Here is a 27245-nt window from a genome sequence, read left to right as displayed (position 1 = left end):
GCCTCTCGCGCGTGGCTCCCCCGCCCCCCCGGAGCCGTGCGGGCGGGCTCCCCGCGCTCATCTGGATGGGGGGCCCTTCGCCCTCCACCTGCCGGGCCCCCGGCGCGGCGGCGGCGGCGGCGGCGGCGGCGGCTCCCCTCGGAGAGGCCGGCGGAGGCTGGCGCTCCCCCCGCCGCCGCCGCGTAAATGCTCTCGCTCGGGGCCTGGGCCCGCCCTGTGCGCCAAAAGCCGCGCGGCAGGCCGCGCCGGGGACCCGCGAGGAGGCGCCCAACGCAGGCCCAGACGAGCCCGCCTTCCTCCTGCGTCCCGCCCGCCCGCCAGCCAACGCCGCAGGGGTGCACGCCAGCGCCGGCAGCCCTCCGCCTGCAGTAAGAAGGGCTTTTGCTGCGGGCCTCCTCCCCTCTGATTGGGGAAGGGGCTTCTAGGGGTGTTTTCAGAGGTATCTTTGAAGGAGGGCGGCGGGGCCTGTCCTAGCCCCCCTCCCCTGAATAGCTGTTGCATTTGTTTCTATTTCTGTGCTGTATTTCTGCTGGAAGGCTGGGTGGTCTTCTTATCCTTATCACTCGCCAGCACATGTTGGGGGAGTCGTGGGCGAGCCACATGTGTGGGAGGGGGCTTAATTGCTCATGGGGTATTTTGATTGATTTGGAGGGGTGGGTGAGCTCACACCGGGTTCCTCTTCAGTACTGCTGCATGGTCCCTGAGATCACTAGGAATAATGGGGGAAAGGTGCTTGCTGATTTTTTTTTTTTTAATAATTAGGTGCATGCAGAAGGTTTTAGATATAGATACATAGTCTCTGGGCAGTGTCCTTGTTTTTCCCCTCCTTGTTGCTTACTCTTAGCAGTTATACAGCTCTGGCTTCTCTTGTTGGGCCAGCAACTTTTCTAGAATTATGTCTGTGGGCTTTCCTAATAACTTTGTCCATGCTGAGAGTCACATCAGTGGTGTCTCTCTCTCTCTCTCTCTCTCTTTAAATGCAATCCCTATCCTGACTTTGCATGCTTGTTCCTAGGAATGATTGTTCTCTCTCCTCCCTCTTTTAAAATCAAGTTACCCTCGTAGGCTTACTATATTTTTATAACTACGTTTGGTGAAAAAAAATCTGCAACCATTTTTTTTTTCTTTCAGTTTCTGGCTGAGGCTTATCTTGATTCCTCCAAGCCACCATGCCTGGTGAGAGGTGAGTTACATACTTGTCATGCTCCACCCTTTTGAAGCCTTGTTTCTGAAAGTGGGCCTTCTGCTCCCTTCAGTAAATGCCAAAGAAATTTCTGACTCCAATTCGTTAATGATGATTCAGGTTATTGATCAATGTGGTCACTTCCTCTCCTCCTTCCTTGCTGTATAAGTGTGTCTCCTGTGATTTCATATGCTGAGCATGAGGTGATTAGGCTTGGACTGTTTATTTTTATTTTTTATATAGCCAGCCCTCTCACACAAGTGACTCTGGGTGGCTTATAAGATTAAAACAAATAACCCCCCAGATATAACCCCCCGGCACCCAAGAATAAACTGTTTACCCCACTCACCATCAATAGAGCAGAGCTCATCCACTTCTTGACCCAAATGCCTGGGGGAACAGCCAGGTCTTCAATGCCTTGAGAAAGGCTAACAGGATTGGGACTATCCAAATCCCCAGGAGATGCTGTTCCACAGGGCAGGTGCTGCCATTGAAAAGCCGTGATTCCAGGGACCAACAAGATGACATTGGTTAACAGAAGGGATCTGGAGCATGTCCCCTGTACTAGATCTGGTGAGGCAGGCAGAAACAGTAGGAGAACGGTGGTCCCACAAGTAGCCTGGCTCTATGCAATGGAGGGCTTTACAGGTGATGACCAGCACTTTGAATTGTACCTGGAAGCCTACTGGAAGCTGATGCAGCTCACAGAGCAGCAGTGTTGCATGGGCATAATGAGAAATGCCAAAAACTGCACACTGCAACATTTTGGACCAGCTGCAGCTTCTGAGTGCTCTTCAAGGGCATCCCCACATAGAGTGTGTCACAGTAATCCAAATCTCTCCTTGTAGCGACTGCAGGGACAGGAAACTTCCAGCCAAGAATGATTGTGCTACTGATTTTGTTGTTCGCACCCGCAAAAGAAAAGCTGACGTTGTAATAGTAAGTACCCAATTTAGTGGCTTGTTCTCTCTGAACATTAAAAAAGAAAATGTTTGCACAGATCAACCCTGTTGTAAAATAAGCACATGGCCATGTGATTTGAGTAAGATGGTATCATAATCCAACAAAACTGAAGGATGCAAGAATGATGAAAACAATCACTGACTGAAAAATGGCTTCCTATTCCTAAAAAGAAAAAAGAAAATGATAAAGCTAAACACTATTTTTAATCATACATTTGTTGTGGTAGTTATATTAAATATTAAAAAATACTACTCTGGAGATAGCAACTGTGTTTCATCTCCTCCTTCATCTCATCTCATCATTGTCCCTGCTGGGGACAACTCTATTAGGAGTTCTAGCTGACCAGCATCTGGAGGCCGGTAGGTTCTCCTGGATCTGGAAGCTTGCAGAAGCCACAGGTTCTCCTGGGTCCAGCTGTTCACTGATCAATACAGGTACAAGATTTCAAGAAGAGTCTTTCCCAAACATTTCTGGAGATGCCAGGGATTAAAGGTGAAATCATTTGTGTCTGTCCTATATGCTCAGTCACTAAAATTGTTGGCTACAACAAAACAGTTTCTCTTCTTGGCCACCCATTTTGCTTGCCATAGAAATGAGGGAGTATTTTCTGTCACAGCTGTTTGATCTGCTCTGAACAATTTGATTCTGGTCTAGAAACATTAACTTCTTAAAAGTTAATGTTGTTGCAGGATAGTGAGTTTGTTTTTGTACTTCGTATAAGTAGAAAGTTATCTAAAGTGAGGCAGCAGATACCAAAGTGGTGACCCTTGAAGTAGCTACTTTTTAACTATGATAATAAATGGTGTTTCAAAGTCAACTGAAGGGACTTACTTCAAGTAAAATGAAATCTCTTAATTTCAGTGGTACAGCTGTTCTATCTTTACACTGCAAGTCTTAGTCCTGAATTACTTTTTTCTTTCAGTTTTTACAAGATCCAGATGAAGATACTTCCAACATAAAAATAACCAACAGGAAACCAAATGAAAATCAGGTAACTTTTGCACTTTAAGACTGCTAAAAATATAACTAAAGCTTTCATGGATCTACTTCATAGGCATGCCATATTGTTCTTTTTCTGTGCATAAATCTGCAAAATAATATTTTTGTTCAATTTTTGTATCCACCACCTCTCCCAGATAATGCCTTCCAGATATGTGGGATTACAGTTCTCAAAATTCCCAGATTGCACAGCCATCATTTATGTAGGCTTATATTCTGGAAGCTTTCATCTACTGCATCTGAAAAAGACTAGAACGGGTATAGGATAGAGAAATGCAACTTGCTGAAGGTGAAATAAATGCTTCCTTGCCTGTTGAGAGGAGATTAGGTAGCAAACTTTAGCTTGTTTTTAATGCAGGGTCTAATTAATGAAATATACCCCTCATTTTAATGCAGGGTGTAACCCAAGGTGTGCCATAACATACCAATTACATAAGACAGAAGACTGGAATTTAATGCTAAGGCTGGAGGTGCAGGCCCTGGCAAGAGTAACTCATGTCCTTCCCATTTCTTTTATGGATTACCCCCTCTCCTCGTTTAGAGACCACAGTCCATTCCTTAAATTGGACATGAAATGGTTGCTAAGTGAACATGTGACACAAAGAGATGCTGGGAAGATCACTAGTTGCTGCCGTCTCTTTCAGATAAAGTTCTCTCATGTAGCCATGAGAGTTGCTCATGCCAGTGTTACTCTCAGTCTGACATGCATTGTTGTCAGGCGCAGAAATGTGGTTGTAAGTGCACACATTGGTCAGAAAAGGGTTTTGTAAAAAAATAACTATCGTAATTTGCAAACAGTCACTAAACGAGGAGCAGCTGTACTGTGTTTTGTTCTGTGTGGCTGCCCCTGAGGGTGATTTGGAAGTGAGTTTGGCACACAAAATGCAGTGGTCCTATTGACCAGGAAGAGCCAATATGGTGGCATAACACGGCTTTTGTGGGAGCTTCATTGGTTGCCAGTAGCTTCTGGATTCAACTCAAGGTGCTGGTTATTACCTATAAAGCGCTTTGTTGCTCGGGACCTTACTACCTTTAGGACCATCTGCTCCAGGTGGAATCTCCCCTTCTAGCATTTGCGGTCTAGGAAGGGAAGCTGCAGGTTTCCTCCATTTGTGATGTGAAAGGGGGGCAGGGAGGCCTTCTCGGGGCAGGGCAAAAGCAGTCCTTCTCAGTCATAGTTCCCTTGCTCTAAAGCAGCCTTCTCCTCAAGAGTTTTATTCTGGAGAAGCGTTAAAATGGTGCTTCTCCTAAGAATGTTCTGGGCGAGGGATGTTGGAAACAGCTGCTGAGTTGGGGCTGGTGGTTTGGGTTGAGATGATGTTTAAGTAATCCTAGTTGTTTTTAATTTACATTTTCTCTTGCTGGTTGGGTGGCACGGGCCACTAGGGAATAAATTAATAAATGAATGAAATGCTCTTACAGCAAAAAAAGTGCTTTTGGTTATGGATTCCCTTTGATCAGAATAATCTGTTCTAACTGTCAGCCCTTAAAATGTTCACCTTTTGGGCTCTTCCTCAAAGGAATAGAGCACCTGCTGGTGTTCTTCATCAGCTAAATATGGAATTAATTCAGTTTGAGAAGAGATTGCTGGATAGCTTTCATCTGTTCCTTTCCTCTGGCCCATTTTGCTACTCATAAATCAGGCATCTCTGTTTCAGTGGAAATAACTCGTGTCTTAGTATTATAGTATACTATATTGAAGTATAGCTATCTATGTATCAGTCATCTCTCTTTTCCTTAAAAAAAAGGTAATATATGAGCGCAAACGTGTATTTTAAAAATATGGGCATTTGGGCAGTCTGGCTCTTTGGAGATTATAGCAAATCTGAGTTAGCTGCTATGTGATATGCACAACCTCCTTCAAATATATGACATTTTAATGATGCTACCATGTGTCAAGCAGAGCAGCCATTTTCTGTGCCTGCAGAATACTTTAGATCAGTGTGTCTCAACCTTGGCGATTTGAAGATGTGTGGACTTCAACTCCCAGAATTCCCCAGCCAGCCGTGATAACATGTGGCAATTGTAGGAATGGCTTTAAAGTTATGAAAGCCATTCCTCTATGCCACATGTTAGCTAAAGCAGTGTTTCTCAACCTTGGCAAGTTGACGATATGTGGACTTCAACTCTTTTCCTTCAACTCTTCAACCCTTTTCCTTCAGGCTACCGTGCAGATAAAAGTTCAAACAGACACATGCTCATCAGCTAAGTTTCCAAAACACAACTTGTACAAAGCCAGGCTTGGGTAGAATGTACTAGCCTTGCAGGTCTTAAAGATTATACCGCAACATCTCTTGAAAGTGCTTTGCTATAACAGGGTGTCATGCTGATTACCTTGTATGCTTGGGAAGCCAAAGTTTAGATAACTCTATAGGAGTTCCTGCCAGATCCTAGAAAAAATTGCAAAGGCTTTAGAATAAGACATCTGAATTCCAGACTGAAATGAAAGGTTTGTTATGGTAGGATGTCTTGTTTAAGGGTTTCGGTCTAGCAAAAGGCTGGTGAAATGCTTTAGCTAACATGTGGCAATTAGAGGAATGGCTTTCATAACTTTAAAGCCATTCCTACAATTGCCACATGTTATCACGGCTGGCTGGGGAATTCTGGGAGTTGAAGTCCACACATCTTCATGTCAGTTTCATTGAGTATCTGAAGCAGAAAGTTTGGGCAACTTCCCAAATCTATTGAAGATAACTTATTTAGGAACAGTGTGACAGGTTTTCTGCATCTATTTTTATAGTGCCTGTAGCAGAAATAATCTTTACCTTGTGAATTGCATCTTCCTTTAAGGCTAGAATGGGAGGTAGGGGGAGGAGAGAGAATTGACCTGACTCTAATTAAAAAGAAAAAAAGAAAAGAATTTTCTGTTTCAGGGAAATGCACAATGCTAGGTGTTGCTGAGGAAACTAGACCAGCCTAAAGGAAATATTCCTGTTCATATGGCTGGCTATCAAATTAAAATGCCTTACAAAGCAGAACACGTGAACTGTTCTTTTTTTTTAATCAAAAAACTTGGAGATCCTTACAACTTAAATTATCAGGGAACTCCTGTTGTGTTTACCAGATTCACAAAGGCATCTAATTTATTTCTGTGTACTGTTTGCACTTAATTCCTTTGCAAGAGTTAATATAAGTCTATTTCTCTTTGGCATGCTGGTTGCGCATAATGTTTTCAGAGCATGTATTTTCAGAACGTAAGGAATAGCGTAGATGCTGAGTTACAGTCAGCACCTGCAATTTCTTCTGTACGCAGCAGTACTATAATCTGGAGATGGCTAAATTCATATATTTTAAGTCTGCCTTGTACAAGCGTTGAATGGAAACAACCTTTTAGAAAAAAAAGAGAGAGAGACTGCATTCTTACTCTTTCAAAGTTTATTACCATAAGAAATACAGAAATCCATATGTTTCCTTCCCACCTGAATCCCTCTGTATCTTGATTTCCTCTGTCATGGAGTTTTGCCATCAGATGGAAAATAAACAGATGGGATTCTAAAGCTGAAAGCCTGTTTTCCTTCATGCAGAATATGTTTTTGTCTGGTGAAGCAACGGCAGGGTGGCGAGTTCTCTTTTAAGTAGACCGGTTGCTGCTCTGGTGACTTTGCTGTTCTCTTGAAGCCACCATAGCTTTTGAGAAGGGAACATATGAAGAATGAACTCCACGTAATCAAACATGTTGGTGAAATGATTATAGAGTCGGGGGGGGGAGCTTAATCTTTTTAACTTGTAAATTTATTGCATGGAAAATTAATTTGTAGTTCAGTGAACTACTTTGTGACTTTGAACTTTGTCTCTCTGCTGTTGTTTTTCTTTCAATAGTCAAATTGTGTTGCATGTCCTTATTCGCACTTGCTGATCCCAACACCAGAGAAAGATGAAGAGCTAGAGAATCCAAACTTCTCAACTTCTAAGCATCAAAGACTTGTTTCAGCTAGAGAGTCACCATTGCCTGTTTTAGGGTAAATTCCTCACCATTTCAGTATCTGCTCTTTTTGTTGTTGTTGGCTTTAATGCAGGTGACCAGAAACTGAACATTTTTTTTTCTTTTCATTTTGGGTGGCATTATGTGAGTGAGCAGGAATTAAATTTTCAGGGGGATGTTTTGGAGATCTTAAGCTTTTTAGTTACGTTACTGTAAGTCTGGCTGGTGGCTTGTGAACTCCTTTGTTTCCCTCTGAAAATCCATAGCAAATTTTGTTTCCATTCAGCAATTTCCTGCAGAATTTCAAATTGAGCAGTTTCTGGGAGCTGCTAAAAGGGTGGTGGTGGTGATGGTGGTTCAAAAGCTGTGGGAGATTTTACCCAGCTCTGTTTTAATGTAACCTTTCTTCTTTGTTTTGGTAGTTGGGCAAATAAAGATGAAGTATGGAAAAACATGCTCAGTAAGGAACAGAGATATACAAGGGATAAGTTATATATGGAAAAGCATCCACTCTTGGAACCTAAAATGCGAGTAATTCTCCTAGATTGGCTAATGGAGGTGAGATGTTGTTTTGCTCATGTTCGAAACAAGCATTCATACAAGACTGATATAATTGTCTGTCTAGGAATATTTTCAAACTGTATTATTCACACATTATAGTTTTATCTGTGGGGCCTGATATCTTCTTTTGTTCCCCTTACTTTGAAAGGTGCATCTAATGTAGGGGTCCCCAAACTCTTCAGCTTATCAACCCCTTCATGAAGTTTCAGTTTGTTCACCCCCCCATTTATTATATGAAAATAATTTAATGAATACTACTTTAATCAATAGTACTACGAAGAAAAATAATAATAATCATAATAGAGACAACTCAAGGCCACTCTCGCTGGCGGCTGACCATCCAACGCTGGGTAACGTGTCATGTCGCTAGTTACCCCGCCTTCAGGACTTGGGACTGGCATGGAGCTCTACAGAGACCCCAAAATATTAATTGACTCCAATCAACCTTCCATCATTTATCAACTACGTAGTGACCCCCAGACATTTACTGATCCCTTTTTGACCCCCAGACATTTATTGATCCCTTGGATATCCCATTGATTCTTGGGGGCTGATACTGACCACTTTGGAGAACCCTGATCTAATGGTTTGGTGCAAAAGGAAATAAAAAGCTGGAGTAACATTTTTGATGGTCTTACTGCCATTGCCAAAAAAAAAAAAAGAGGGTTATTGCTACTCCAGAGAACAAATCTATGCTCCACTCCACTTTTGGCTCTTGTCAGCTACTTTGTGGCTGGGAGAGAGGGGTGGGAAACACCTTACTGCCATGTGCTGATAGAGTCCACATGGATGTCTCTTATACATGAAAAGAATTGTTGTAATACAGATAGGTAGTCCTTGCTTACTGACTGCCTCGTTTAGCTACTGTTCAAAATTATGACAGTGTCAAAAATATCCCAGCTTTGCAACCAATCCTCGCCTTGACGACCATCGCAGCATCCCGGAGTCACATGATTGCCATTTGCCTGCTTCCCAACCAGCTTGTGACAAGCAGAGTTAATGGAGAAAGACAGAAGTAAAATCACAAGTCGCGGTCATGTGATGTTTTGCTTAGCAGCTGCGGTGCTTAGCAACAGAGTTGCGGGTCCCAATTGTGGTCGCTAAGCGAGGACTACCTGTATTTCTTTAGTTAACCATGAAAGAATATCAGCAAGCCACTGAAAAGTTTTACTACAAGGAATAAATAGCTGTTGGACTGCAAGAATGCATTTGTGTTATAGATAAGGCAAATGTAGATCTAATTTGTTTTCTTAATATGCATTCCTGTGAATTTCTAACAATTGCAGAGTGATACTGATATAAAGGAGTATTGTTCCTTTATATGTTGTAGGTTTGTGAGGTCCACAGACTTCACAGAGAGACATTTTATTTAGCTCAAGATTTCTTCGATCGATTCATGGCAACACAACAGAACATTGTAAAGACGCTTCTCCAGCTGATTGGGATATCATCTTTATTCATAGCTGCTAAACTGGAGGTAAAAAAGTCTTGCTGATGTTACAGAGCAGCGTTTTTCAAACTTACAACTTTAAGGTGCGTGGATTTCAACTCCCAGCATGCTGGCTGGGGAATTCTAGGGAGTTGAAGTCCACACATCTTAAAGTAGTAAGTTTGAAAAACACTGTTCTAGAGAGTGCTTCTCACTGACCCTCCTGGAGTGGACTTGCTTCCAAGGAGAAGAAAAGGTGGAAAATACATAGTGTATATCTAGATTACTACTTGATGGTCATGTTTCTGTAACTGTGTTGAAATGCCCTTTGCAATCTAATAAACTATTGGATTCCTCTTAGATTTTCTTGATACGCATAACAACAGAAAATATTTTATTAAATCTGCCTTTTTAGAAGAGAGGCTTGTATAAGTCAGGTGCTGCTGTGCACTGGTGACATTCACATTTTTTTGGTTCATTGTGTATTGAAACCAGACCAAACCGCTGACTTTGCTACAAGTTCTTTTGGTGACCATTGTTTCTTCTTTTCCCTTGCCTTTATGCAGCAGATGGTAAGTGGCTGAAAATCCTAGTTTTATAGACGTTTGCAGGCAATCTTGGATGCTGCAAGGCATGTGGTTTGTGAATTATAGTTTGATGGTTTAGTGGGTTGTGTGAACCTAGTCAGTTGTGGTTCATTCAAGGACCATGGCTAAATCTTGGCATCGTGCTGCAGTGCACCTTCCTTTGTGCACCCCAGGCTTTCTGATCCACCTAACATTTTTGGTTTTGGCTAAGTCCCTGTGGTGGTCACTTTGTGAATGGGGAGATCTCTCCCCACGGCTGCCATAATACTGACAGACGGCTCTCAGAATCTGCCCACCAGCCTAAAGTTTGGGGACCTGAAAAGAGGAGGGTCTTCTAGATCCTGTTCCAGATGGATCCAGTTTAGATGTGGCTTGCATGGTTTAGACATCAGCTGCATCAGCTAAGCTGGGAATGAACATGTGTGCTATTTTTAATGTCATACATCAGCATATGTGGATGAGGAAACTGAGGGAAAAGAGAAGTGCCGATTTGGTTTGTTTGCTTGTTTAACAAAAAGTGACATAGCTTGGCTGCCTTAAGACATTTTTGTGTATAATTGCTGACGACCTGTGAAATATAAAGCTGCTATTCCATTATTTGGAGTCATAGTTGGCTTTAATTGAGGAGAGCTCAGAAGAAGTCCCCTTTAGGTCAAAGCAACTTCATTATCCAAAATATAGACCCTTATATCTATCAATGTGTATAACTCCCTGGGTTTACCATTTTGCCATCTTTTCAGACAACAGAGTAGGCTAGCATATTGATTCTGTTCTCCGTGTTTCAGGAGATCTACCCGCCAAAGCTGCATCAGTTTGCCTACGTTACTGATGGTGCTTGCACAGAAGAAGAAATTATTAGCATGGAACTTATTATTATGAAGGTTGGTATAACTCTGTGTGCTCTTTTGAATGAACTGAAGAAAGGCAACTATACAAAGATGATGGCTTCTTTCTAAAAGTTTTCTTCTGTACACAGAGTGAGAAAATTCACTCTTACTCCAAGGAGTTAATGATTGCTTTTCGGGCAGGGTTCTGTCCCTTCTCTAGTAGCTCTTTTAGTTTTTATACTGATTATGGAGACAGGGAATTTTCTTTTTCCTAGATCTGCACAGAAAGAGCAGGGTTGGGGAGGAGAAGCCATTGGCCAGCAGTTCCCCATCCCAGCTCTTAACCTACTTAGCAGCTAAACCTACTTAATTATGACTAGTGAAAGCCATTAACTGTAGCAGCCCAAAACATATAGATTAACCAATGCTGTGTGAATGTCAGTCTTTTCAAGGCATAAGTACAGGATGAATCACACAAAATTCAGTACACTATTGCTGGGAATAAATGCTACTTGTGTCTTCTAAAACTCTAGAATCTGTAAGCTTGCTAAATGTTATTCTACCCTTCCTCCAAGAACCTCAAGTTAATAGTAAAAAATGCTGTTTTCTCCCTTCCCAGAAGCCCTTTCATTATTGGAATCACCCTTTGAGAAGGTATTTTAAGAGTTTGGCCTAAATCAAAATAATCCAGTGAAATACAGAGCTGAATGAATATTTGAACTAGATTCTTCCTTATCCTAGACCATGACTTTATTCACTACAGCATATTGTCTCTCCAGTCACATTTATAAATGGGTATAAAACACATATCACAGCTGGCAGTAGCACCTAGGGTGACCCAGGCTGATCTTGAATAAAGCTGGGAAGAGTAGGATCTGAACAATAAACAGAAGGGAGGCAACTACCAGGAAATGTCATGGTTGTAGATTAGAATGGGAAGTTTAAGAAGATCCCACAAGAAGGCAGTGGCAGACTCCATCCACGCTGTTAACAAGAAGATGGTCAAGCTTGGCTTAATGGAGTCTTTAACTTATCTTAAATAATTGGCATGATTGCCCTTGCCGATGTATCTCCAGTCTCCACCTTTATATAAATGCACACTCCGCTTCAAAGTAATGTCATCTTTTGCCCTGATTTCAAGAGTCAGATGTAAGTAAGTAAGCTTTATGGTCATTGTACTTCTCGTACAACGAAATTAAATGCCACCCCAGTGCAGCTTTAAAAATATAAAAACCATAGAACACATAAAACACACCTTCACATTCCATTCACTTTCTGCAGCTGAGGTCAAGAAATGAATATGCCTGCTTTCCAGTAGACATTCCATCAAGATGTGGAATCAGGGAATGCCCAACTGCACATTCTAAGGTGTATAGAGATGTACAGATGGGTGAGTGGGCTCTTCAGGTGCCCAATAGTAGTATATTCAATCTCCATGAAAGAGTGTTTTAGTCTTGCTATAATTGGTCCCTTTGCAGCTTTATATAGGTTGTCTGTTCTTAACTCCACTTCAGTTTTCCTTGTGAAGAAAGGCAGTGGGTCCAGTTTGTCTCCTGACATACCTGTTCTTCTTCCAGGCGCTCAACTGGAACCTGAGTCCACTGACAATTGTGTCCTGGCTAAATATATACATGCAGGTTGCGTATCTAAGTGAGATCTGTGAGATGCTGCTGCCACAATATTCTCAAGAGATATTTGTGCAAGTAGCAGAGGTAACGCTAGAATCTACTGCAAAATGTTTTCTCTCTCAGACTGAAAATGTTCCTCTGTTAGCTTACTTTCTTCTTTTGGCAGCTTTTGGATCTCTGTGTACTTGATGTTGGCTGTTTGGAATATACGTACGGTGTCCTAGCTGCTTCTGCTTTGTATCACTTCTCCTCTTGCGAACTGATGCAGCGGGTTTCAGGTAAGCCTTTATATAAACTCTTATAAACCTAGAACCGAGAAGTAGAAGCATAGAAGACGCAGGAATTTTGTTCTTCATTTTCTAGGGTATGAATTGAGTGACATAGAGAAGTGTGTGAAATGGATGGTCCCCTTTGCGATGGCTATCAAGGAAGTAGGGAGCTCAGTGCTCAAGCACTTCAAAGGAGTCCCTGCCGAAGATTTGCACAATATACAAACGCACATAAACACCTTTGATTTGTTGGTAAGTAACACATAACCAAAAAAGGTTGTCAACCTTGTTAATTATATAGATTGTGGTTTCTTTTTTCAACTTCAGCCTATGCCTGACGGAGAAATAGTGTGCTTTGAGCACACTAAGCCATAATGTAGTTTATGTGGTTTTGCTATTGTATGGCAAGAACTCAGTCATTTTGGTTTTATAAACCATGGTTTATGGGTACATTGTACTAAACCAGCCAGCTGTGGTTTGTTTAATAAATCATAGCTAAATAAACCACTGCTTAGTGCAGTGTGTGAACCTAGAAATGATAATGTTTGTAATATTTGGGCCCTTTAAGATGGACTTTTCAAAACAATTTTTCACTCTATTTTGCTCCTGGAGGGACAGGCATGATTATAATGTACCTAAGTGTGTTTTATTGAAAGGAATCAATTTAAAATAATGAGAGGAACCTCAACCAGTCTGGCTACTTTTTATAACAGACAAATCCACCGCAGGGTATGTGGCTTCCCTTTGTCGTTGCTTACACTTTCATTTGCATATGTAAAGCAGGACTGCTTCTCAGATCTCATAGCAGTACAATCAATTGGTGCCCTTGAATGAATGGGTGATCATTCCCTTTTGGCATCCTTCTCTTCTAGGACAAAGCTCAAGCAAAACAAGCCATGTTGGCTGAGAAGAACAGGTGTTCTCCTTTGCCCACGGGTGTTCTCACCCCACCCCAGAGTAGTAAGAAACTCTCTCGGACCTTAAAATAGCTAAAGCTATGCACGCTGCTGAACCTCCTGGTTTGCTTCTTTTTAAAACCACAGTCCTTCCATATATTTTTATTTTTACAATTCTGCATTACTGTGTGACGCTGCCGGTGGCTTCAGATTCATTCTAGAATGGAAAAAGTCTTTATGTATTTCTGTGGAAGAAACGGACCAATTATGAAAACCGTTTTTAATGGAATGTTTATCTTTAAATGAACTGTTCAAGTATACCAGGCACCCCAAACGAGGATGTGCTTGGATTGCTGCTAAGGAAAGAGTTATTTGATGTGCCGATTGAAAGAAGAGGTTCTGCTCTCTGCTGCTGTGAAGCACCAACATTGCTCTGGTTGGAGTTAGCCATGGAAGGCAAGCCTCTTCGTCGATTTGAGTTTACAGCCTGATTTTTAAAAAATCCTTTGTAAATGCTCTTATGTGTCTCTAATTTTTAAATAAAGTGCTGTCTTTGGTTATGGCACTTTGTATTAATATGCAAGAACTGCTGTAGGTGGAGGACAGTTATGATTTATGTAACTCCCAGAGTAATCAAAAGAAACACTTAATTATAGTGTTGTCATTGTGGATCTACGTTGTGAAGAGGAGTTTATTGGCTGTGCTTGCACTTTATGACAAATCAAAATGTGGCTGGTTGTGTGAACCCAGTTACTGTAGTTAAACTACTGCTTATGGCTTAGCATCTTCAGTTGCTCGTAACTTATTGAACAGCTCTTAGTTCAAAGTGTTGTGTGGACCCAACCTTTCTCCCACTTGACGGTTAAGGGTTGGTTTGAGGATGGAGATAACTTGAAGCAAGTTTAGTCCCTCACCCAGTCCAGATTTTTGCATTCAATAAATTATGCCTGAAGAGCCATCCAAAGGGGTTACAGGTAGTTCTTGCTTAATGACTGTTCATTTAACGACGGTTCAAAGTTACAGTGGCCTTGGAAAAAGTGCTTTACAACCTGTACTCACACTTATGACCATCACAAACCATCACACCACCCCTGTGGTCACGTGATCGTGATTTGTGACCTTTTTTAGATGGTAATTAAGTGAATCACTGTGGTCGTTAAGTGAATCACCGTGGTCATTAAGTGAAATCTGGCAAAAAAAATGTCCATTGGAGGAAATGTTCATTGGGCAATTTCTTAAAAATCAATTTAATTTAGAATTAGTGTCTTAGGCACCATTTGTTATTTTAAAGCAGCCTTCTCCTCAAACGTGCTAGCTGCAGACGCATGGGGACTATAACAATAAGAATTCCCAGTCAGAGACTCTGCTGGATGAGGCATTCTGGGAGTTGTATTCCCAGCACATCTGGAAGCTGCTAGGTTGGGAAAACTCTTCTCCAGGATTTGTATGTCATGAGGGATGGTCCTGTTTCTTTTGCAAAATGTTCTGCCCTCATGCAATCTAATTTAGGTTTTCTATCAAAAGGATCGTTTTCTAGAAGTGTCTTCTCGATATGCCTTACCTGCAGGATAGATGGATAAACTGGCTGCTAAAGCAATGCTTTTGTTTACTACATAGCAAGCTCTTTATGCTTTCATCTCTGTGTGTGCAAAGACCTTTCATCTGATCCCAGCTCTCTTGAAACCCACGTGTATAGTCAATTATTAGTTGTATAATTTTTGTCTGAAATATTTTAAGAGCACCCCTTCTTTACTATGCTGCACTAGGGCCTTTCTTCTGCCCCAAAGAGACATTTTTGTAGCAGTGCAACTTCCATTCTCTGCTTTTTGTTTCTTGAATATGTCAAGTTAGGAGAATTGTAGGTTTCGGCTTTGTTACTTTTCTGAAGGGAAGCAGCTGGAGTTGCTGATATGCGAAAAAGGAGACGGTGGTAGAACTAAGTATAGCCCTGGCTGAGAATTAAATAGTCACTCGCCGCTGTGAATGCAAGTGAATGGAAGCCAAAGCACTTCCATGTCTTGAAAACTTGAGAAGCAGCTCCAGCTGCTTTCTAGAAGGGTTGCAGAATGATTGTGTCCCAGTTGAGCAACTTTCGGTAATGTCAACAGTTCCACATATTTCAAGTTAAAGTGTTGGTGTTTTAAGACTGTATGCTGTGTTGTTGGATCAGTATATGTTCTGGCAATTTTTAAGGGAGGGGAGGGCAAAGATTATTTTTATAGATTTCATTGCAAAAATTTGAAAGAGAAGTCCTGTACATCCACAAGCCTGCTGTCTTGCCTTGCATAAATACATTTATGCTTATGGGGATCAGTGGTTATCAGCAAGCATTTGTGAGTATTCTTCAGAAGAAATCATCATCATCATCATCAAAACAATTCAAAAACCTGTATTCAACATAAGCCTCCAAAACGTGAGAAAAATAATTCACCCTTTCCTTTGTTATCTGGTATATCTATAAGATACCTAGCATTTAATTTAAAGATTGCATCTAATGTTACTCTAACAGGTAAGTAACTTCTTAATGAAACAGTGAACGTACAGGCATATCTACTTAGTCCAAACATCTACTTCTGCATGCAGATATACATATATAGAAATGTTAGAAGGGTATCTAGTGCAAATGGTTGGAACAATTCATGGAAGTCCTGGGATTGGTTGGCTATTAGCTTTGATGTCAGTGGGACTGCCTCTGAAGCTATCTGCTGGGAGACTTGTGGGCTTCCTTGTATAGTTGGTTGGCCACTGTGAGAACAGGCTGCTGGACTAGATGGATTGGGGTCCAATCCAGCAAGGCACTGGTTATGTTCTTATGTAATCAAACACATTTCAAGGAGTTTGCTGAAAAAAGGCAAGAGTGCCATTTTGGTGCATGTGGAGTTATTTGCCTTGGGTATGGATGACCCTTGATTTCTCCTCATGCTTGTAATGCAGATTCATTCAGGTTTCTCTTCCTGGTCATGTTACACAGACATCTTTCTGTCCACTAATGAGGTTATGATGAGTTTTACCTGGTGGACTTAATATGGATTCGGTGTCCTTAAACCCTGTTTCTGGACTAAATTAATCCCAAGTAAACCCTTCTCAACAAGTAAAAACTTTGCCAGTTCAACACAAGCAGTTCCTCAGGACTAAATTTCTCAAGTAAAAATTGAATATGCACAGAAATAGTTCCCAAATGGTGGCAGTGACAAAAAGAACAATAAATTTTTAATCTTTCACATAGTGCTGTCGAATTTCCTGCACCCATCTTTAAGATTTGCGAGACTGGTTTTGATTTCTAGGTGCCATTAATAAATGTTTGAAAAGCAATCCCTTTGACCTCTCTCTTAGCTTGTCCTCCTATTGTTGCAATGTATTCATATAGCCCCTATAATTTATGCAGCAATTAACTTTCCAATCTCTTGTTTATAAAAAACATTTTCACTCAAGCTTTTCAGTGGGGGAGGGTGGGTGGAAAGCTTCCAAGCTAACGTACATGGATCTATATTAAAATAATATTTCTTCAGGCTTACAATTTAAGAGCTACATCACAGAAAGAAAAAAAATTGAGGGAGGAGGAATAAAGGAGAATCAGAATTGAGGCTTAGTTACAAGAGGATACTCCCATAATAACTTCTGATATATCTCTGTGAAGTAACAGTGGTCTCCCATTTTGCAGATGAGAATCTAAGGATGAAGACAATAGGGGGATCTTAAAGGCTACACCGAAAAGGTTCTTTTGTAGAAGCAAGACTTAAATTTAGCTCTCTGCTTTAAAATGCCATGTCTTGTCCATTGAAAGAAGTAGTCATACATCCTGTTTGGAAACATCTTTTCAAAGAGAATGGTCTTTTGTTTTTCTTCCCAGGGCTGTCTGTTAACTGCTCTATTTTTTGCTCTCCAGTTGGCAAGGGTAGCATTTGAAAATGAGAGGCTACCAGTAGACTTTTGGAGCAGAGTTGGGGGAACTTTGACTCTTCAGTGTACTTTTTGTGACTGTACATGAATATAGCATGTAATTGTTGTACGCCGCCCAGAGTCACCTTGTGTGAGATGGGCGGCTATATAAATTGGATGGATGGATGGATGGATGGATGGATGGATGGATGGATGGATGGAGACAAATGCCATGGTTCTAATAAGAGGAAAAAAACCTAAACCAGACAGCATTTTCCAACATTTACTATATTTATTCAGGCATTCATATTCTACTTTCAGGCAAAGAGAAGCTAGGATCCCTTCAACAGAGGATTATCATTCCGGTTTTTTGTGAAGCTAATAAACCTTGGGCCAAATGGAAAGCTATTTTTGGAGGCTTTCCAATTTAATCATGGCTCATAGGAAAGGAAGAGCAATGAGGCTACAAAAACTGCATAATGCTATTTAGTTGCCTTTCCTTGCAACTCTGCAGAAGGAAGAAGGAGGAATCTAGTTCTTTTTTCTTGATCTTTTCACTGCTTCAATACTGAAAGACAACAGCTGAACAGAAAGCAATTGCAGAAATGTTTCCAGTAATCAGCTGGTGGCATGTCTTCTTCTGGACTTTGGCAATGCCCAGCCATACCAATCCCCAAAGCCAGAAATAACTTTAGACCTATCTTATTCTGTCCAAGGAATAGCTTGGAACTGAGATCCATTTTCTTTATTTTATTTCACCCATTTATATATTGCCAGAATCCAAAGATGACGACTCAGTCTTTTCCAGACTAATTAAAGGACAGCAAAGAAAACTAGAGGCAGCAGAATGAGATTGAATGTATGCTTCATTTGTTACCCGTCTTAAGATTCTGATTCTCTCTGCCCCGCTCCCCCCCGAAAGCTAGCACAGACTTTAGCTTCTTGCCATACATTCACAAGGATTTCACTAAAATATTTCTTGTTTTCTCAAGTTTACATCTCCCAGCCTTTCACGGTTGCTATGAGGCAGTCTGCCCGAGAGATGAAAATAAATCTGTGTCATTTTTATTTTTTCCCCTTATGTGTGAAGTTCATTTCCGCTTATTTCTCCCACACATATACGATTATGCTGGCTTTGTAAAATACTTGCATTCTTCTAATGCTCTTTCTGTGAACGAATACATATGCACAAAACTCTGTTCTTGAAAGACCATATGCTCAGGTCTGTCAGCTTAAAATACCCAAGCCAAGTGATGCTTTTATTCCAAGAAACTTCGCCTTTGTCACCATCTATCTTTCAAGGTTAATTAATCTGCCTTAAAATACTTAAAGTGACAGGCAGGGGTGGGATCTTTTAAGTTGTCAAAGTTTGTGGCTGCTAAAGAGATGGGATTTGATGCTTTGCTTTCCTTCCGACTGCAAGACAACACTAACCAATTTGACTTCTATTTTGCTTTATGGTGCTACTGAAAATCAATTTTTAGCTGCACTGATATAAAAACTGGCAGGGTTCAAGGAGTGTGGCAAGCCACGGTTCATTGCGGGCATCGGGCATCTCCCTACCAGCCTTGTTTTGGTGAGGCCAGAAGTCTCCTGGAGTGGTACTTTCGGCTATTTTTGTCTTTTTTGGAGGAATGGAAGATTCAGGGTAAAAATGTGTACTTTAAGAGAAGCATTTTGTCCCTTGACTGCCCCCTCCTATGAAATAGGTCTATCATCACTGACTGCATCCTGAGAAACAAAGTGTAGACCCCAGCCTCAAGAGCCTGGTCCTTCCCAGCTTATTGAATAAACTACAATTGGCTGGTTAGCACAACCCTCTAAGCATTCTCTATGGAGACTCCCCTTCTATGAAGAGTGGTTGACCCGCTCTCTCATGACCTTTCAGAAGTTGAAGTTGATAAAAACCTGGTCTTTCCTGAGAGTCTTTGGCTATTGCTTGTGGAGGCATCAGTCCCAGTGTCAGTGTGCTGCCATTATTACATTATTTTTATTATAGGATTGTCGTATTTTATCATTCATATCGCTCCACTCCTACAGTCCATTAGAAATGGGGATACAGCCTCATCAACTAATATAGCTTGTGAAAGTGTGAACCTAGTCTGTTTCTGGTTGCTTTATTTCTGCACCTATCATAAAACATTTGCACTTTGCCTAATATTAAGGACAAATTTAAATAATGACTGGATTATATATTTTCCACAAGAACTGATGGACATATTGTACCAAACCATAGCACAGTTCACCTATTGTGTGAAAGCAATCATTGCATGATTTTTTTCCCCCCCAATAATCCAGAATACTTGAAATTTGCCCAACATTTAGCAGTATCTAATGCACTTGTCCCCCTCTGGTAACTTCCATGTGTTGCACTAAAATTCCCATGATCCACAAGGTTCCCCTCCCTTCCCTTTCTTTATATTGCCAACTAACTACTAGAAGTAGATGAGTTTGAAAAGACGTGTGGACTTCTGGGAGAGTAATGGCGGATTGAAGATGGTTCAATTTTTGCAGAGCTGATGGCCACAGCGGACAAGAGGAGCTGGCAAAGGGTCCAGCTGTTCGGAACCATCTCTGGACAAAGGAGATGACTGAATCACCCACAAGTACTCCTTACAAAGGCTCCCTGTGAAGAGATCGCAAATTAGCAATCTCCAGCAGGTTGAACACTTAGGGAGTTTCAGGAAACATCGAGCCTAAGCCACAGTTCAGAGCCTTAAAAAGGATATTAGATTTGCTTACACTTCCTCTTTTAATTGACAATGTAAAATACTTATTAATTTATTTGGAAATTAAAAGCCTTCTGAAGGGCAAGTTGCTGCACACCAGGAGAATTTCCTTCTATTTTTGAAAGAAGATTCAAGTAAGTTTAAAGATTAAAAAGAAAAATTTTAATTTTTGAAACAGCAGAAGGGAGTTTAGAATGTTGACTGGATAATTAAGGGGCCAGACGGATTTGAAAGAATAGTTTTTATGGACTGTTTTAAATTTTATAAAAATACAGCTGATGATTTGGAAATTAACTGTAAGAAAGATAAGACTGGGCTTTGAAGTTAACTAGAGGGAACCAGAGAGCAATTAAAGGAGAAGATACTGACTAACATAATGGAGGAACATTGTTTTACTATAGAAGAATTTAAGTTGGCTTGGGAACAATGTGTTCAGGACCTATTTTTAAAACCTTTTGATACTTCCAAAGTAGAGCTAATAGAGGTTATAGAAGAAGAAAAGATTCTATTGGATAAAACACAGGCTGAGGATGATTTGAATAGGGATCTTATACTTTAAAAAATTGCCAAACTATAAAAGAGATAGGGAAGACATGGAAGAAGAAGCTGCGTTGGACCTACAAATTATGCTGGTTGATGCTTTATTAATTAAAGGGGACATTCAGATTATAAATCAGAAGAGTGACTCTGAGAGTTATCTTATTTTGGATCCAGAGAAGGGAAGTATTAAATTTCTGAAATTGTTCCTAAAAATAGGGAGAAAATGATAGATCATCATGTGGGACTTTATTTGAAGAACGAATGAAGATCGTCTCTTTTCTTCAAAAAGAAGAAAAAGGAGTCCAAAGACTTATTTGGTCAGGGTTAAATTGTATAAGTTGTGGTTTTGGGTTATTGGAGGTTTTTTTTTTTTTTTTTTTTACCAAGACTATAAGATGAGGATTTAAAGATTTTTCCATACAGGAATAAACTTTCTACGGCCTATTTGTTAGAGAAAGTTATAGGTTAGAATGTAAAAGGAACCTACTTGATTTTGTTTAGGATATATATGTTACTTTTATTGGTATTCTTTATGCCTATAGGGATAAATCTTTTATGTTTTACTTATTAGAGAAACTTGTAAGTCAAAATGCATAATGGATTTATTTGTCTAAAGTTAAAGTATATAGGTTATTACTAGTACTCTTAATGCTTTTGGTGAGTAAGACTGATGAATTTTTAATAATTTGGCTATTAAGAGATGAGACATGGGAAGAAGTTTTTTTTCTGTAATACTAGAGAAGGTGTTAAGTTACTGCAAATGTTTATACTTGTTTGGAGGGAGGGGGGAGTCACTTTTTATATGTCTTTTCTGTTTATATATCGTTTTTAGTTCTGTATTAGCTTTTATCTATGTAAAACTTTAATAAAAATATTATTAAAAATGTGTGGAAGATCAAAATCTGATATTAAAAATTAATTCCTGGGAAAAGCTTGTAGATTTTTTTGTTAGTTTTATAGTCACCTTCTGGAAAATATCTCTGCACTAGATTTCACTGACTGACTGACCCTTGGGATTTTTGAGTCAAATTATTTTTTGCAGAAGATGGTTTAATGGATAAGATTTTGGGGGGGCTACTTTTGAGAAGGTATTTAGGACTGCAGGGAAATTTCTTGGGGTTTACTTTTTGGGTTTACATCATCAAAAGAAAATGTGTCTCCTAGAGAAAGGGAAGAAAGCACCTTCATATCTGTACACCGTTAATTATACAGAAATGGCTATAATTCAGTTAGTTCATTCCATCACGTAGGCAAAACAGAGCAGATAACCTCTGTCTCTCTAATCTCTTGGCTAAATCTTTTTGTTCTTCAGCTTGTGATTCTTTATCTCCAACTGGATTTCGATCAGAGAGCCTTTTAAGCAACAGAGGATTACCCCCAAAGGACCTTCAAACTAAGAACTATCTTTGTAAAGGAACACAACCATTCTACTTAGAACCTGGCTGAACATTTCTACTACATATTTTGAAACTTGCTCTTTTTTCCAGTGGAAAAGAAATTGCTTATGTTCCTCCCCCACAACACCAAAGGAGAACTAGCCTCAGTGGTACTCTGTGTGTTCATTTGCAGGAAGTTGACCTTACTAGTTATGTTTTCAATGGTTGTATGGAAGTGATCTTTCATTCCTTGTCCAATCCTCTTTCCAACAGTCTGTTCCATCTTCTACTAAATCACAAGTAGAAATGTCAGTAGTGAACAGGTCCCATGAAACCTAAACAGATGTGGAAGCCCAGACAGTTGTTTGCTCTGCGTTGCACATTTTCCAATAGCGGTGCTCTGGAGTACCTCCAACAATGAAGCTCAGATAATATCCCCCCTCCCCCCACAGTTTATCAATACCTTCTACGGCACTCTGGGAAAGAGAGAGAAAAGCTGAAGCTGTCTTTCCAAGGGGGTTGAGGTGGGAAAGCTTTCAGGAAAGTGGTAGACAGATTTTGGCATAGTACTAAGCAGGGAACAGAAAGTTGGCTGCATAACTTTTCAACGACAGGGTACACCAATTCATCTTGTGTACATCTCATCAACCGTCTGGATTGTAGAGACTCGCGTCCACCAGAGGAACATTAGCATTTCCGTTAATAAGGCTAGCCTAGCTGAAGCTGAGCCTGAATCTAGCTTTGGTTACTTATTAATGAAGCTGCAAAGTGCCTCCACTTTAGACTTCACTTAGCTGAGGGGAGCCTTCCGAACATCAATTTGACTTCTATTAAATGACTAATGGCCACTGAGGCGGAATGTCCTCGCAGCAGAGATCACGTCCTATTTAGGATTTAATGTTTAAATATTTAATTAATTTAAACACTGCCAAATATTTAATTAAATGCCATCAAAGCCATCCTGACACTTCTGCTCTGCAAAAGGGGTTTGGGGAAGGGAGAGAGAGAGGAAAGGGGGAGTGAGATCTCCACTCTGGCAGAGTTAGGGAATCTTCATTTGTGATAACAGCACATCTGGAAAACACCAAGCTGGGGAAGATTAACCTAACCGGTTTGCAGTGAGGAAAGAGCAATGAGAGGTAGCAAATACCAGGGGCATGTAGGGTTTTTTTAGGCTGAGAACCACATTCCCAAAAAGACTGGGTGGAGCCAGGAAAAAGCTCCTTAAATTTGATTCAGTTTAATTTACATTCAAATATAATGAATACTATTGTAAGCACCATTGGCACATTTAGCTTCTAGTTAGGTATTTAATCATTTCCATCCTCAGTTGTATTGAAAGTCAAGGGAAAGTCTCAAGTCACACTCAACTGGTGAATTCAGACACTCATCCGTAGCGTGATTTGCCATTGCTTTTTTCCAGGACGCTTTTTCCACTCCTCAGTCTAGTCTTCTGGCATTCCCTGGTGATTTCCTATCTGTTAACAAGGTCTGACCCTGGGCAGACCTTTTTCAAAATTAATCAAGGGTGATTTTGTGGCCACCTAACCTGGGTTTATATCAAAAAGTTGTGTCTAGTTAGCTATTTAAGGTAATGTCTCTTTTGTATCAAGCTCAGCTTCTGATGATTGAATGACTAGGTCCACTTCTTGACACTAGGGCAGATGTTGTTTGCCATTGGCTCATCCTGAATGCTGTTGACTTCCCAGTCTAGCCTATAGCCCTGGGATATATATTAAGAGCTACAATCAATAACAATTTTTGAGATGGTCAGGGGTTGCTCTGAATTCTGCAGGTTCCATCCTTTGGAATATGGACTAAAAATCACTGGTTGCATTTGAAACACCCAGAAGATTGCTTTGTGGGAATTTGTTTTTTTTAATCTCTCTCCATAATCAAAGCCAGGATCTGAAGGGCTACACAATACATCTGATAATATCAAGGGTGGCACCGGGGCTGGGCTTCTGCTGCAGCCATTCGCAAATGGTGTAAGAAGATGCTTCTGTGTGGGTGGTGTTGGGGAATAACTAAAGTTGGAGAGATGTCAGGTTGAGGGATGTTTTGTGTCAGTAAATTGGGTTGCAAATGAGCATGTAGCCTAGCCCCAGGCATTCAGTTCTGCATGCAGAAGGAGATACTTTGGCAGAATATTGACTTTTAATTATTTAAAAGCAAACGAGTGCTACTTACTATGGCATACCTGCCAAGAGTTTACACTAGTTTCACTTAAATATTTACTTTGTTACTTAATAAAAAATGAATTGGTTAAGGGAGTAGGTGGAAGAAACATCCTATGACCCTGGAATTGCCTGAATCCTCTGGAAGGTTTTTCCAGAAAAAGAAAGTAAATGCTAGATGGGTGCATCTGTTCTGCTAATGTGCTGGGTCTGCTTTGATTAACTCTGGTTTATTAAATAAACCACAGTTGGCTGGGTACATACACACAATGCCATAAACTACATTTTGGGTGGTGTAATGGTTGAATTCCACTGCCATCATCTTGGAGCAGGAGAAAATGCGCAGTCCCTTGCTATTGACCATCCTGGTGGGCTTGGATCTGGAAATCACCCTTGATTTCCAGACCTACTGCGTAAGAAGGAACCACGTATTTTCCATATTTAAATCTTTTTTCTTGACAAATCTGCAGTCCTGAATCCTAAGCTCCATAAATATAGGAAACTTACTCCTTAGTAAATATACATGGTCAATGTGCCTGATATTAGGCTATAAACCATAATTTATAGATCACAGGAACTAGGTTCACACTACAGATCTTACCAGAGCAAAACTAGGTCACTGGTTGGGCTCATATAACCTATTAAGCCACAATATAGTTTCCTTGTTTATGGCTTAACAGAACAGTCTGTGAATTCATCTCATGGGGTTTGTAAACTACAGTTTATGGGTTAACACATGAATCAAAGGTTTATTCCATGAAACACAGTTAAGCAATCCATAGTTTAGTATGTTGGATTGATGCACCTATTTGGTGACACTAGTCTTGATTTGTGTTTAAAGAAGCCAGTAAATAGGTTTCCTAGCTTCCTAAATAGGATAACAATCCATGACAATATGAAATGCACAAATTAGATTGATAAAAATGGCAGCTGACTTTTCCTGCTATCTCAGTGTTCATTTCCCCCCATACATAATGAACAGTGGTTGTTCAGCTGTAGTGCAGACAGGGTTTTTGTTCTCGATGGAGAGGCCCCACATACATATATACTCAAGCTTTACTTATAGCATAATTATAATGGAAAGTTAGGATGCCCTTCTATTCCTTGAAGCACTGGAGAAGTGCCTTTGATTATTCAAATATAGTATTTCAAAGATTCTACTGCCACCTTGTGGACATGTATACCTATATTTATTTAGGTCATGTACGAATGAAATCTCCTTTAAAGAAAATTAAAGTTAAAACACTATGGATTAGCTTTCAGGAAGGATCTTCACCGTAATCCCAGGACTAGATTTTGGATGTCATCTCAAAGGTTATGAAAACAGGCAGAGCCAGATGATATAAAGTTAAAACCAGCAGTAATATTGGAGCTCATCTGATATATTTATCATATGATGGCTGGTATATGGGTCCACTTTTGTCACCAGAGGTTCAAGTCTACTCAAGACTTGGGTCATGTTCACACATCATACTAAGCCAAGACTTGTTAATCATTGTTAATTGAATAAACCACTATTGGCTGGATTCACACGACACACTAATCCCTAAGCCTGGAGTTCTCAATCACATTAGGAAATTTGAAACTATGCTGTGGGCACTCTCACAAAATGGCTACTGAGGCTTGCCCACTCCCCTGTGGAGATCAAGGCACTTAGGTACCAGAATGTTCTTGGCGACTTCTTAATCAGATTTTGCATACATGTGGCAACCTGAAAAGGAAAGGACATGAACTGTCCAATTTATGTATTAGGAGCACTAAAAACCCCTTGGGATCTACCCTGATTCTGTCTAATGCTTTGGCTGAGAACTAATGTTGGTGAAGAACAGATAAGTTTAAAAGCTCAATAACTGTCAAGCAAAGATTTACACACATAGCTCAGGGGCCAGGTCCATTTTGAGAGGGGCCTTAAGGGATGAACCTGGTGCCTTAAACATCTACCAAGGTTAAGGCACCAATGTGGCCTCTTCAAAGCTCCCCAAATGCGAAAACGGACTGCGCTGGGCTCCACCAAAGATAATCCAAAAGACCTGTGCTGCATTTTTTATAACTCTCTTGTACAACTTTGAAGCTCATTGGGCAATTGTGGGCAATGCAGGCTTACTCTACACACTGATCTGATCCAAGAGTATGTTGTGAGAAACAGCAGGATGGCTGACTGACACCTTTCCCTCCTTACAATGACTCCTGTGTCTTGAATTCCTGTGAAAGAATCAGAAATTCAGCAAAGGGTTTTTCCTCCCAATAATGCACCTGCCTGCAAAGAAATTATTCTCCCACTTATATGGAATATATCTTCTGAATTTTGAAGTGTTGGCAAGTATGAATGTGACTCTTGAATGGACTGGATTCTTCTGATCTCCTATTATGGATGAACACCTTTTTTAATAGAGGGAAGCTACGAGAAAGGATCAGGGTTCTTCACTGTAAATTGATGTTTTGGCAAGTACAATAGAGTTTTACTGGAAATGGTGGAATGGCTTAAGAATCAACATCATTCTGCTGTTATTTCCGATGGAAATAGAAAATTATTTGGTTGCTTTTTATTGGTTTGTTTTTTGCTTTTTGGGCTGTGGTAATGCATGTATTTCAGTTAAGAGATATGCAGAACCAAGGCAGAGTGCCAGATTTCCAATAAAACAGTCACATAGTATTGTTCAAGTGAACTGCCAGCTTCCTAATAAAGACATATGTCAATAGTCATCTCAAGAGAACAGTGGAGCTCAAGTGAGATGGCTAAAGAGAGCAACCACAAAAACATTATTGTTGGTTCTGGTGACCCTGCCTTTAGAGTAAGATAATGGCCTCAGGTTGGAGATGCTAGAGGATGGTGGTTCTTCTGGTCTCATTCTTGACCATTCCTCTATCTTTGAGGACAGAACTGGGTGTTAAACACTATCTCATTTCCAGGGTTGCAAGCATCCTTCAGAGAAATCTCCAAAATTTAGGTGGCCTCAGAGACCTTCAAGAGGTATTACCAAGTGTGGGGAATAACTAAATATGTGACTAACAATATTATTCACTAAATTAAATTTAATATTTAATGCAAATGCAAATGGAATAAAATTTAGTGTAAGGGCTGGTCCCACCCCTTGGCCCAGAAATGTGATACATCCATGAATTAAATTCTCTTAAGCAGCTACAGCTGGAATGGCAAATGGAGAAAGATTCTGGATAATGTAGTTTAGCAACATCTGGAGAGTAGCTCTGCTCTATGATAAAGTTTGGTTTCTAATACTTTCTTACTGAACTACAGTTCAGAGTTTCAGGCAGTGGTAAT

General features: G+C 40.4%; 1 protein-coding gene across 3 annotated transcripts; it reads left to right on the top strand.

Moving 5' to 3' along the window:
* The first annotated feature begins 31 nt into the window (after positions 1-31).
* On the top strand, positions 32-21333 carry CCNE1 (cyclin E1). 3 transcript variants are annotated; one of them, XM_088136091.1, is made up of 12 exons: positions 32-368; positions 1132-1183; positions 2032-2122; positions 3069-3137; positions 6965-7104; positions 7490-7625; positions 8959-9105; positions 10430-10525; positions 12049-12183; positions 12266-12377; positions 12463-12620; positions 20629-21333. In XM_088136091.1, the coding sequence occupies exons 2-12, from the start codon at positions 1170-1172 to the stop codon at positions 20809-20811; spliced, it is 1281 nt and encodes a 426-aa protein (XP_087992217.1). In that variant the 5' UTR covers positions 32-368; positions 1132-1169; the 3' UTR covers positions 20812-21333. The 3 variants fall into 3 exon arrangements, with proteins under 3 accessions (XP_087992217.1, XP_087992218.1, XP_025028366.1); XM_088136092.1 differs by having other exon boundaries at positions 32-439; XM_025172598.2 differs by lacking the exon at positions 20629-21333 and adding an exon at positions 13241-13822.
* The last annotated feature ends 5912 nt before the right edge of the window (positions 21334-27245 follow it).

The sequence above is a fragment of the Python bivittatus genome, unplaced genomic scaffold (assembly GCF_059951505.1).
Source record: "Python bivittatus isolate LINGU-HERP-01145 unplaced genomic scaffold, Pbiv_v1 ctg000190_np1212, whole genome shotgun sequence".
Classification (NCBI taxonomy): domain Eukaryota; kingdom Metazoa; phylum Chordata; class Lepidosauria; order Squamata; family Pythonidae; genus Python; species Python bivittatus.
The sequence above is the reverse complement of the archived record's forward strand: the minus strand, read 5'-3'. Positions and strand labels throughout refer to the sequence as shown.